The sequence below is a fragment of the Xiphophorus maculatus genome, chromosome 15 (assembly GCF_002775205.1).
Source record: "Xiphophorus maculatus strain JP 163 A chromosome 15, X_maculatus-5.0-male, whole genome shotgun sequence".
In the NCBI taxonomy this organism is placed as follows: Eukaryota; Metazoa; Chordata; class Actinopteri; order Cyprinodontiformes; family Poeciliidae; genus Xiphophorus; species Xiphophorus maculatus.
Genome location: NC_036457.1, coordinates 12,075,036 through 12,087,917, shown reverse-complemented (window position 1 = coordinate 12,087,917; position 12,882 = coordinate 12,075,036). Strand labels below are relative to the sequence as shown.

The window sequence follows — 12,882 nt, the reverse complement described above, 5'->3', positions numbered from 1 at the left end:
AAAACTGTCGCGTGATGGGGGATCATCTACCATTACAGATGTGTGGGGTTGTTTGTTGTGTTGTGCAAAAAGCATCAAAATAGGTGAAGCTTTTTTGCTGCAGCAGCAGCAGCAGCATCCTCTACAGTTATTTCTTTTTTCTTTTTTTTTTAATCAAATGTCCCCAGTTGGTAAATATTCCATTGCAATCTGTGCAGCATTTTCTGATGTATCCTTAGTAAACCATGACTTCCTTAGTATTCAGGATCAAAATATGATGTGACACAGAATCTTGTTTCCCTTAGCAACTCTTCAACATGGGAAAGACAATAGAACATATGTTTAAAGTAAGGCAAATGTGTTTAGATTAAAAAACGTCAGAAAATAGCTAAAAAAAAATTTTTTTTACTGATCTTAATTTGCCCAAATGAAGTCAGAGCAATAATTGAAAAGTTTAAAACAACTGGAAGATGAACAAACAAGGCTGGAAAAGGAGCGAAGTCTTTCGCATCACACAGTTAGGATGGGAATAGAGGCTAAAAAAAAAGTCAATAACAGATGACTTCCTCAGTTTATCATTTTTGCATGCCCTTGATCTAAAGGAATAATAAGTTTAATTTTAGTATTTTTGGATGGGGAATTACTGGAGGATATGTATTGCCTTTCACATTAAGCTTATTGGATCAGCTAGTCACTTTTCTCCTAAAACTGGACAATGAAATTGTTTTGGGGATTTTGTTAAGTTACTCTTGATAATAGTGATTCTAAACAGGACGTAGTGAAGAAAATAGGAACTATAACTGGCAAAAACATTCTTGTTGTTTAATGTTTTATTTAATTTAAATCCACATAAGATGTATATTAGACATTTTAAGAATCATCTAAACCTTTAGAAGATTTAAAAATGGAGCAGAACAACACCTTGTATTACATAATTTTGTGCATAAAAGACATCAAGATGTTTGACATCTCTAGCCAAAGAAGGAAATTAGTTCAAAATCTGGCAGCTGCAGCAAGGTTACTGTGACACAGAGTTCAATAAACAGTTTGTCAGTGTGATCGTTAGGTTGCACTCATGATCCAAAACGAGTTTGCTAGCTGAGGTTTTCTCATGCTGCTCGCACAATGGCCTGTACGTGGGAGCTGCCTGGTGGCATTGCTTAATTAGGCGAAGAGTTGATTCATTTGCACTAATTGACAGCTAATTAAAGGAGTGAGGGTACATCGGATTGACGTCCCTGTGAGCGGCACTTTGACCGCAGGGGATGTTGCGGAGAGGGAATTATGAAATGTTGAATCTTCTGAGCACCACCTGCCGTCAGAAGTGGCCCTGAACATATGGGCCGCTCTGTGTGTGTTTGAGTGTGTGATTAGTTAAACGGGCTCATCTTGCAGTGCTGAAATGCAGCCTGTTGAGCCCAGCTGCCTGTACTACAAGCGTTTCATTTACACCCAGAAATAAGAAAGTACTGTATCTGCACAAATCTAAAAGATGTGGCTGAAAATCTTTTGGAACCAGAGCTTAATAGCAAGTAGAAATCAACACTAATGTTGCGGTTAGATATGAGCCTATTTAGGTGTGCCCTCTGACCCCTGGTGGACATGAAACATCTGTCAATTTAACGCTTTTTAATCTTTTTAGCAAAATGCTTACAAAAAAATTATTTTTGGATCAGAGGTCACATCCACTTTCTAATATACGATGGCAAATCCATGAAAAAGCTACATGTTTGGTGGCATATCCAACAGAAACTGCAAGTTAAGTTTAAGAAACTGTCATATTTTGTTGTAAAAGCAGGAGTCAGCAACCTTACCAGACATTAGAGACATTTTTGCCTTCAGTCCAGCTAAACAATACCAAAGCAACATACATTTTTTTAAACAAAATAGCTTGTATTGATAAAGCCTGATATAGAAAATGTGTTTATATTCTTAAATAACGGCAAATAATATATTTAAGATTTTAGATTAAATACATTTTTTTTAATTGGACATTCAATTCTCATGGAAAATGTTTTAAAAATATATATTGTCACACTGTCAATAAAAAAGAACATTACTTACACTATTTGTGTATATTTCTTGCAAATATAATGCATGGTATTATAACGGAAGATTAATAGCAAAATCTAGCATTTTCTTTTACATCAGGAATGGCACAAAGTTCAATCCCATAAAAAAAAATCTGTGGAGTATGTTTAAAATCTGGATTTTTGGAAGGAAACAAGCCAATTTAAACAAACTCCGCTACTCCTGATTGAAAATCAAATCTGTTTGGAGGAAAGACAAAATGTTTGTCTGTTTACTTCCACAATAAATGGGTAGGTTTACAGTTCTGTCGTATTTTTTCTCATGATCAGATGATGGATTCAACCGACCTCTGTTAGACGTTCCACGCTTACGATAACTTTCTCCCTGACATATCCATTGGGTCTCTGGGTCTTTCTGAGGACAATCGTCTGACGCTTCACATAACAGCTGTATGGATACAGTGATTAAATTACACACAGATATGTACAAATATCATATCCGAAGGCGGTTGGTTGTACTGGGGTAGAAAAGTAAGAGTTAGAATCCAAACTCATGCCACACGCATTTTTTTTTTTTGTAAAATATTTGCCATTATCTTTCCATTTCTAATTTCTGAACTACTTTGTCAGTGTTTCACATTAAATTATGCTATGCTACAATACATTGGTGTTTATTGCTATGTCATGAAGAAATGTGAAAAGGTTCAGTAAGTATGATGTTGTCACAAGGCACCATTACAAATATATCTGGAATACGGCGTTTTTCTCTTTGTGTAGCCAAATGTCTCTGGGGGGAATGTGACCAAAAATTTGACACAAGTTATTGTAGAATATGACTCTTTATAATGCTGCTTATTTTAGAAGTGCCTGCAGGATGTTAACAGACACTGACTGGAATCTAATGTCCAAATGCTAAATGGCCTCAATGAGCTTTCAGGGGCACCTTGACCCCTGTCCCCTCATCTGGGACCACGCTCTCTACAGGAGACCAGGAATAGGCTGTCTTCATGTCTGCTAGTGCTGTCCATGTGAAGTAAGAAAGGACAATTAGGGGCTTATTAGGGTCTTGGCGAGATGTACCTCACGGGGCGTCTGTTCGCCGACTTGGCCCCAACTCCGAGCCACTGCCATAGTTCAAAAACAGTCAGGGGCATTGTCTCACCTAATTACGTTGAAACCAGGGGCCCCTTCTCCTGTTGTTACGGCCATGCCTGTCCACTTCCCCTGTCCTGCCAAAGTGCTAGTCCCTGTCCACTGCGGAAGGGTGCTAATTAGACAAGAAACAGGCTGAGTAATTATGTCAATTCCTGTTAGGAGCTGCCCTGGTGAGGAATATTAGTTTTGGCAAGAAAGTTTTGCCATTACAGGGCATGTCTCCCACATTTTCAGTATTTTTATTATTTTTTTCTGATTATTGAAACAACACGTGCAAAAGCAGCAGGGGAGAGAATCCCAGACAAACTCCGGAGCAGAAATAGAGACCACAGAATGGCATTAGCATGAAGTTATTGCCCTAATTAATGCTTTGAGCCCACAAAGCGAACCAGTGAATGACCGATGGCGCATTGTTCAGACTGTGAGAGCTTTTTGTTTCCTCGCCCTAATAGGTTGTTTTGATCAACGGCTGTTTGGTGACCCGGCTCCTGTTTCTAAAGGCCAAGCTCAGGAAAAATGGCAATTAGCTAGATTAGAAGGGCCATTTCTGGAGTCATTACAAAGATAAAGATAGACAAAGTTAAAGATGGTTCAGAAACTGCCAATACAAGACAAACTCCGACCAAACCTTTGGACCAAAGGCAGAAAAAGTTCTAAATCTCTCACTAATAAAAATACAAGAATGTGAAAGCAAGAGGGAACACCTTTCCTCCAAAGTGATCATTATCGTTGATCGTATAAATCACTTTTTGGAAGAGTTTAATGCATATGCTTCACATTTGAATTGAAATCTATTGTTCAGATTCAGGTATCCCCCTCTGTTTTTCTGTCACATGAAACCACCATCATGTTGAAATATGGATATTTCATATTCCTCTGGTCTTCTTGTAATGATCCACTGCATTATCTTTTTTGCTGCGAACATACTTTTTGGAACAGTTCATCAGTCCATTACACACTCTCCCACAAGGTTGTGTGTAACACAACCTTGATGTTTTCTTCAAAAAAATGTTGCTGTTTTCCTCTCAGGCCAGTTCCTCCCTTTTAAAATAGGAACCACAAAACTTTAACTGCACTTCAAATGATGGTGTTATTACCAAGAGAACATTCTTAATGGCCGTATTAGGGTTCACTGCTAAGAGAAAGCAAAAATACAAATGGAAAACCAAAAGTGTGGTAGAGGAAAAAACTGCAAGCAGATTCTGCGAAATGTCCAGAAGTCATACATGTATTTGCTGTGGCTTAAACGTTAGACGTCAAATCGAAACGTGAAGTAGGTAAAGTCAAGAAAGAGTGCAGACTACTTGATGAGATGGTGACTGTCAATTGTCAATTTTAGTTAATTAATGCAGATCTCCTACCACAGCGATATTATGCTAATATTTTCTGCATTTACCAGAAACCTGTTAAATGAAAAGGTTTTGAAATGGATCTAAAGTTAATTCATCAACCTTATATAACAGACACATAAACTGTGGCCAAAACTAAGCACAGTACTGTATTATTCATCTGTCTGTCTGTTCGATCATCTGCCCATCCATGTATTGTACTTCACTTATCTGAGATAGGGTCCAGGAGGAAACCCCTTTCCTCCCTCTCTTCAGCCACATCCTCCATGTTATCCCAAGGCGTCCGCAAGCTACGCAGGACAAATAGTCTCTTCAGTGAGTTCTGGGTATTCCCTGGAGTCTCCTCCCAGTGAGATGTGCCCAGAAAACATCCATGGGGGGGAGATCCTGACCTGATGCTCAAACCACCTCAACTGACTCCCGTCGATGCCAAGAAGCAGCAGCTCCACTTTGAGCCTCCCTGGATGGCTTAGGGCATCACCCTAACCCATCCACCAAGGGCAGCTTGTATCCTTTCTCATTAACATGAATACAAAACATATAGTATTTGCATTTATCTGCAATACAGCCAATTTTAAACCTAATTAAGAAATTAATGAACACACTTCATACCCTTTGTTAAAACTTAAACAAGTATGATGCCAGGGAGTTTTCCTACGTTTACATAATAAAAAATGAAATATTTGCTCTTGTTCAGATAAATGGCATATAGAACTTCCTAAAGAGTGTGCAAACACAGTTATACCAACCTTTATACATGTTTTTGTGAAACATGCACGTAGGCCTTCATACATGTCGTTACATGTGAGGATATGTGGGGATCCTCACATACTTATAAGGATTGTCTGCAGTAATCAAGTCTGACCATGATGACAATATTGTCATTTTACACAGCTCTCATGGAACAAAACACGGTACGTTGAACCTATTCATTATATCACCCAGTTCTAAATCAAGTTTTCTTGAAAAGTCAGTTTTCTTGTGTAGCAAATGGTCAGCAGCAATGCTAAGCAGGCATATTTTCCTATACCTCTGACCGGCCCTATGCACCTCATGGAACTCTGAAATAAGGAGCTGGGAGTCATTTTACTGTTTCTTGTCCTTCATTTATGTATGTATTTATTTATTTATTATATCAGAGGCTTTTTTTCTCTTTCTTCTGTTTTTAAAATAAAACTTTTCACAAAAAAGTCACTTTTTGACCTCATAAAAGCTCATTCGATTATATTTATGGTCTCACCGGAAAAGGGGCGCGCATGAAACACATTTGACAATCGATTTTCTCGGGTTGAAGCCAAATCTCCTGATCGTGTCCGAATCTGTTGTGGCGTCTTTCCTCTCGTGGCAGGCCGACGGGTACCCGCGGCACTCCCGTGGGAGCCTCCCATTTATTTATTTATTTATTCATCGCCACACATGTCCCAGCGATGCCGCTTCCTTCCAGCGCGTCTCCTCATCTCCATAAAACTCTCCTGTGCGCAATTGTCTGTCCAGATGTCCGAAAGCGTGCCGCAAATTATCTCCAAACGACTGAAATTCCCCGCATTAATTGAATGATAGCTCATTAGACAAGATTAGGCTTGAAGAAAAAAGGGTGAAGGAACGAGAGTATTTCCACTTTAATCAACTTATTTCTTCTATAACTGACTGATGATTTAATTTGACGTCCTCGTTTGCTCTCACTTTCCAAATTGGATTAAATCACTCAATCTGCAACCTTTTAGCGTGTATCAGTTTTATTTTTATTTAACGTATGTGAAGGTAGCACCAGTGCGCCCAGAGGGAGTGGAGGGGGTGGAGGATAAATCTGTTGTCGTTTGCTTTCGTTGTTGATCTCATATTTAATTACCGCCGCGGTGTGTCCTAAATACACCGAACTGGGACAACTTTATTATGCGACCCGTCGAATGATAATAATAAACTAATCAACAGATGCGCAGACTGTGGCCACAAAGACAAAACGTTTAGTGCGCAAACCTAATTAGAATATGCAAATCACAGCGGGACGTTGGGAAGAAAGCTGGACCCTGCGTTCAGCTTAGATTTGCTTCAGTAAGCTGAAATGTTTAGTCTGGCGGGATTTTGTTGTTTTTCCTTACGTTCGCGAGTGAAAATGTTAGTATTCTAGACTTCTATTTGCAGAATGTCTTGTGTTTAATGCTAATTTTCTCTTTCATTCATGAATGATTTCATGTAAGCATTGGCGTCGTTTCCGTTTGACGCGTTACATTTAGCATCTAAGACCAATAATGTCAATAACAACAACAATAATGATGACGTTACAAAATGTTCCTTTTATTTTTATGTAATGAAGAAAAAATATGTAAAGAAGTTTAGAGGGGCACAGTTAAGATTTTGAAAATACAATAACGTTAAAAATTAAATAATTAATTAAAATTATAGCTACATATAACATAGGGCACGTTACAATAAGTTCTAATAAATATAGCATGAATAATATTTTTCTTTATGTATCCTATCAACAATTTCACGATTAAAAAATAAATGTATATCTACTTATTCTCTATTAATTGCCAGTGATTTCTCCCATAAGGCTTCACGGATCTGACAGAAACTTCAGCAAATTCCCCCTCTTGTGATTGGCTGCCGCCTGTTGCCCGTTGAATAAAAGGCGCAGCGCGGACGAGCACAGAGATAAAAATAAAAAAAATAGAAAAGAAAAAAAAAGCATCACATTGTTGCGATCAGGAGTATTTTTTTGCTGGAGACAGAAGGCCAACAGCATGACTGGGAAGGACGGAGCTGTGCTTTCAGACACAGAGAATAAACAGAAAACAGCTTCGCTGAACGTCCTAAACCAGGGGGACTCCAAGCATCAGCCTCCGGTCTGGAAGATGGCCCCCACTGTGCAGCGGCGCACCGGCTTTGGCATCCAGGAGCTGCTTGGCCTCAACAAGGAGCCTCCGGCGACCACACCACGGCGGCCCCTGGAGACTCTGCCGCACAGAGCGCACGTCCTGGCCGCCAGGTCGGCCCTCGGACACGCAGGGCTCGGAGTCGGCATGGGTTTCCTGGGCCCGGAGAGTATACACACGTTTTACAGTCAACCTGCTTTTCTGGAGGTGCTGTCAGAGGCGCAAAATGTGCACCTGCAGCCACTGCACAGGGCGCCGCAGATGGACCCCCAAGTGGAGGCTCAACACTCCGGTGCCAGCTCCGGTGAGTGTCTCGATCCAGATAAAAGTGTTCCTTATATTTCTGACTCATAATTTTAAAGACACAAAAGAAGCGCAGAAATGAAGCATTTATTATTATTATTATTATTATTATTATTATTATTATTATTATTATTATTATTATTATTAAAAGTATAAAACGTTTTTCATAGATTTTATTTGAAATGGAAATTATAAAATTCCCCGAAAATGGGGGACTATCTTTTCTTTTCTGTAATTATTCGATTTTGTCACTTTAATTTTTGAACGAACCTGCGCGCAAATGTAGAGATGCACAACGTTATGCCGTTTTAAGTAAATCAGACAATATTTGTAATTGTTTTTTTTTTGTTTGTTTGTTTTGGAAACGACAGATATGCTAATATATTACCTGTAATGGTTTTATGACGTTTGATCACAGATTCAGATGACTTGAGTTCGTCCGGTGATCCGAAATTCTCCACCTCATCGATGTGTCAAAGCAAGAAGAGAAAGAAAAGAAGACACAGGTAAATTTTATTTATTTATTTATTTATTTAATATATTTACTTAATATATTTAAAATGTTTTATATATTTTATCTTCAATCTATTCTACGATAGACTCTGATAATGTTTGAAGTTTAGTTAAATATTATTATTATTATTATTATTATTATTATTATTATTATTATTATTATTATTATTATTATTATTATGTGAATGAACAAAGTTTAATTGTAGCTGGTTTCATTTTTATATTTTGTTGACTTTAATTTAACACATGTGAGGAGAAACTTCTGGATACAGCAGCACTGGGGTCTTTTAAAAAAAAAGAAAATGCATTTAAAAAATATATATAGTATTTTAAAATTTTCACCTTTTTATGCATTGTTCCTTTTAAATCTATTTAAAGAGGTGTCAAGTGAAATAACTAATATTTAAAACTGAAGCTAGTCAAAAATAATGTATATCTAAGAATTTTGAGTAAAGTAACAGAAGCAGCCTATTGAAGTACAATGCAAAATGAACTAAAAATAATCTCTTTTGGTCTGCAGAACCATTTTCACATCCTACCAGCTGGAGGAATTGGAGAAAGCGTTTAATGAAGCTCACTATCCAGATGTTTACGCCAGAGAAATGCTGTCCATGAAAACTGAGCTGCCAGAGGACAGAATACAGGTGAGCAGATTTTTTTCACCGCAAGAAATTCATCTATTTACAAAATGTTAAAATAAATAAATAAATTTTAAAAATCCACGTCTGTGGTGTGTGGATGTAGTGATAATGGGGCCTATCAAAACAAAACCATCAGGTTGAGATTTTCTCAACTGCCAGCTTCCCCTCACACTTTAATTAGTTGTTAGAGGAAAGAATGATCCCGTCTTTTCTGAGCATGAACAGGCCGCAGCCCTATAATGAAAGCGTAACTATAAAGAAATTAATTAGAGGAGGTCAGCGGCTGAGCAGAGGGCTGCACCCGGCTGCTCAAAGTGTTTTAATTTCCCATGAAATTTGACGCGCCTGTCTCCGATCGACCAGGTCTGGAAATTAACTTATTTTCCAATCAGGCTCCCCGCTCCTTCCTCACCTCTCACTGGAAGTAGAAACGCACAAGCTGTCAGGAGCGCTCACTCACAAGAAAAGGGTCGATTGCTCATTTGGGGCCTTTCAATTTCAGATGAATATTATACCTGCCCATCTTTCCACAACCAACACACACACTCTTTCTCTCTCACACACATACACATTAAAGTATCACTTTTTTTCCCCTCTCATCCATATTCACAAGACTACTACAAGGGGGTGGAAATCAATTTAACCACTTGAAGAGTCAGAAGCCTACTCGCTCTGAAAGGACTCATCTATGAGACAATTTTCATTCAGTTTTTGTGCTAAGAGGCTTCTTTAGATGCAAGAAAATCTTTTTTTAAAGGATTTTCCGTAACCACATAGGACAACCTGCATTCTGCCTTCTACTTCTCTTTTCAATTGATTTATTTATTTATTTTTGTTCGTCTCAAAACTCTTATTTACCTGACATTGTTATGTCGTTTATTACATCAGCAAATTGTTTTCTTTTATTTGTTTTTAAAGGCCCATACCATTTTTTTTCAAGACACATCGCAAGACTTCAAAAAGAATTAAATTTAAATTAAATGTTTGGGTATTTTGCTTAAGAAATTAGAGCTTTTTACACATGCTTTTAAAATGAACCAAACATGCATCTAGCTGCAGTGCATCATGATAGCTGAATGTTGTGTTCTTACACAAAATGTCCAACTCAGCGGTGATGTTGTTTAGATTTTTCACATGAAACAATGTTGAAAACACCTAATCGACCCCTCCGCATTACATGTCCAATTACAATACAAACCACAGCATAATTTGTCAGATTTAAACACTGAAATATTTCAAGTGTCCATGTTATTGCTTAATAGGAGCAGAACAGGTTGATTGTGTGAAGCTAATATGGTACAAAGTACAACCTTAAATATTTCTCCAACTATGGAAGCAGTGATTTTTGATCTCCACTTATATCAGGAAATATAACTTTGCTATTTGGTGCTCTTTCATTTTCTAAAGCAAAAAGTTCTGCTTTAAGTCGTTATCCTTCGGATTCAGCAGCATTCACAGCACCCTGGTTCCACTTTTACAGATAAACAGGCCAGAAATAACTGTTATCGCATCTAAGCTGTCTAATGTACAGTACCATGAGATTGTTACTGAATATTTACAGATGCACAAAAAGATTACACTTTCAAGGTTTTTCGTGAACAATCTGTGATATTATTTAAAACGTGTGTGTCATTTGCAAGAGTGTTTTGCTATTTGTGCTTTTAACAGACCACACTGACAGTCTGTTGACCTTCCATCATGGTAGCTGTTGATCGCTAATATTAGAGCAACATTCTCAGCAAGATTGCTGGACACACGCTCTGCAGTAATTTTCTGGCTATCTAGTTTCCACATAAACAATCCAATAAGGATTTCCTTTACTTTTAAAGCTTTGGCTGAGAGCAGCTTTGAAACACAATTTTTCTGCTTGCTAGGAAAGTTGAGCTTTTTTCTTGTTTTTTAAAACTGTCAGACTAACAAGATTTTGGTCTGCATATCTGCAAGCAGATTACATCTGGTATGATTATGAAAGCATTTCATAAGTCTACCATACCAAAAGTACCACATGGTGGTGGCAGTGTGATGATCTGTGGCTGGTTTGCTGCTTCAACTCCACCATTTAACAAAAACATAATTTGAAAACAGTTTTTTATGTTTACTTTGGTTATAACCTGTTTGACATTAAATTGGTTTCATAATCTGAAACACTTTAGAGTAGCAAATGAACAAGAGCAGCAAAAATCTTTTAAGGTGAAAAATAAATTTTTATCTCTGGTACACTTTCAGACTAATCCACTTTTTTTAACATCATGTTTATTGTTCCTGTCTCTGCAGGTGTGGTTTCAGAACCGCAGAGCTAAGTGGAGGAAGAGGGAGAAGTGTTGGGGGCGCAGCAGTGTGATGGCAGAGTACGGCTTGTACGGCGCAATGGTCCGCCACTCCATCCCCCTGCCTGAGTCCATCCTCAAGTCAGCAAAGGACGGCATCTCAGACTCTTATGCTCCATGGTTATTGGGTATGTGACCATACACTCAAATATAGGAAATAAAACGGTTTTAAAGTTGTTGTTTTTTAGGGTTTTTTGGCTTTTTTTTGCCATTCACGTCCAGTTTGTCTCCTCAACCGCTTGTTGTCTTGTAATAATAGTTGCAAAAGACTGTCAAACTTAAAGATACCTATAAATATAGTCATTTAAGAGCAACAGATGTTATTAGTGATAGAAATGCCAACACATTTCTATCAGTAATGTAAAATAATATTGCATGTTTATGCATGATCAAAAAGTCAAAACCTTTGGCTGCGAGTTTGTAATTAAGAGCTGAAATTGAACTGTATTCTGACATGCACTCAAGGGCTCACCCTGAAGTCGATACAGCAATAATCCCTCCTCATCAAGACAGATTAGTCCTCATGTCACCTCATGTCAATTGATTAGATTAAATCAATTAGGAAAAACTAATTGAATAAGAACTTCTGCCCTAATTTCTTTACTTTTTGGGGGTTTTTAAACTTTCACATTCTCTTTTTTTTTTCATCCCCAAATCTGTTCCCAGATTAAACTCAAAAACTATTTCTATTGTTTTACTCTTCAGGTATGCACAAGAAGTCAGTTGATCCTTCACACCCCTCCCAAGAAAAAACCATAAGCGGCAAGCCGCCAACACCGCCGCCTGGGCAGGAGAAAACGGGAGACAAAATGATGGAAGAAGAGAAGGAGAGACAGAGTAAAGACACCAGTTTGTCCATTTCTAAGGAGGAACTGAGGGAGTGCAGTATTGCTGTGCTGCGAGCAAAGGCACTGGAGCACAGTGCAAAGATGCTGGAGACTGTTTCAGACAGAGCAAACGGCCACCTGGTGCACAGAGGGGAAGAGGAACATGAGGAGATGGCACAGCAGGAGAAGAGCAACTGAAAAAAAAAAAGACTGTAGCACACAGATTGATGGTGAAATACCAACAAAGATGAGCCTGCTATGTTGTTTGATTGGTGGAACTGAGTCCTGGACCTCCCATCAACTCCTGGCCTCCAAACTCCTGTTTGGCACTGCTATATGTGCCACTGCAAATATGGGTACCAAATCCTGGGAACATTACAAAATTAAAGCACTGTTTTCAGACGATCAAAACGTGGTGTACATATTTAAAGTGTCCGACGGTTCCATGACATGTACTTATTTGTCCCTTTATAAATGTGACTGTAGTTTAAATAAAAGTTACTTATATTTAAAATCATTTTTTTTTGTTCTGACTGAGATTCCTATCCTCCGTGAGGGTGACTGTGCTGAAAATCAATCTAATGTAGATTTTCTTTCACTTCAAAATATATGGTAAAGCTACAGTTTTTTTTATCAACCTCATTACAGAATCTCAATTGGGAAACCTGTCTTGTTGTGAACTGCAAAAAAAAATATGTCAAAAGAGCAAACATTCCCAGCCAGCAGAATTTTTATTTACAGTTATTAGTGAGGTGAAGGGAAAATGAATAGTCTCTTCCCTTTGCCTAATCAAGATCACTGATTAGCCCTGTGGGTGGCAATAAAGTCAACTTATTCAACTGCAAAGAATAAACACCCTGAGCATGCCTTAAAAAAAACAAT

At 38.1% G+C, this 12,882-nt stretch overlaps 1 protein-coding gene across 1 annotated transcript; it reads left to right on the top strand.

Annotated features, from left to right (window-relative positions):
* The first annotated feature begins 7,198 nt into the window (after positions 1-7,198).
* LOC102218442 (visual system homeobox 2-like) lies at positions 7,199-12,492 on the top strand. The gene is made up of 5 exons (XM_023347719.1): positions 7,199-7,693; positions 8,111-8,198; positions 8,726-8,849; positions 11,121-11,301; positions 11,879-12,492. Exons 1-5 carry the CDS (start codon positions 7,258-7,260, stop codon positions 12,196-12,198), a joined length of 1,149 nt encoding a protein of 382 aa, XP_023203487.1. The 5' UTR covers positions 7,199-7,257; the 3' UTR covers positions 12,199-12,492.
* Positions 12,493-12,882: the final 390 nt, after the last annotated feature.

Bases quoted from the DNA above. Each gene is read 5' to 3' on its own strand.
- LOC102218442 (XM_023347719.1), top strand. From the start codon at position 7,258: ATGACTGGGAAGGACGGAGCTGTGCTTTCAGACACAGAGAATAAACAG. The intron at 7,694-8,110 runs GTGAGTGTCTCG...GTTTGATCACAG, and splicing joins ACACTCCGGTGCCAGCTCCG to ATTCAGATGACTTGAGTTCG. The intron at 11,302-11,878 runs GTATGTGACCAT...TTTACTCTTCAG, and splicing joins TTATGCTCCATGGTTATTGG to GTATGCACAAGAAGTCAGTT.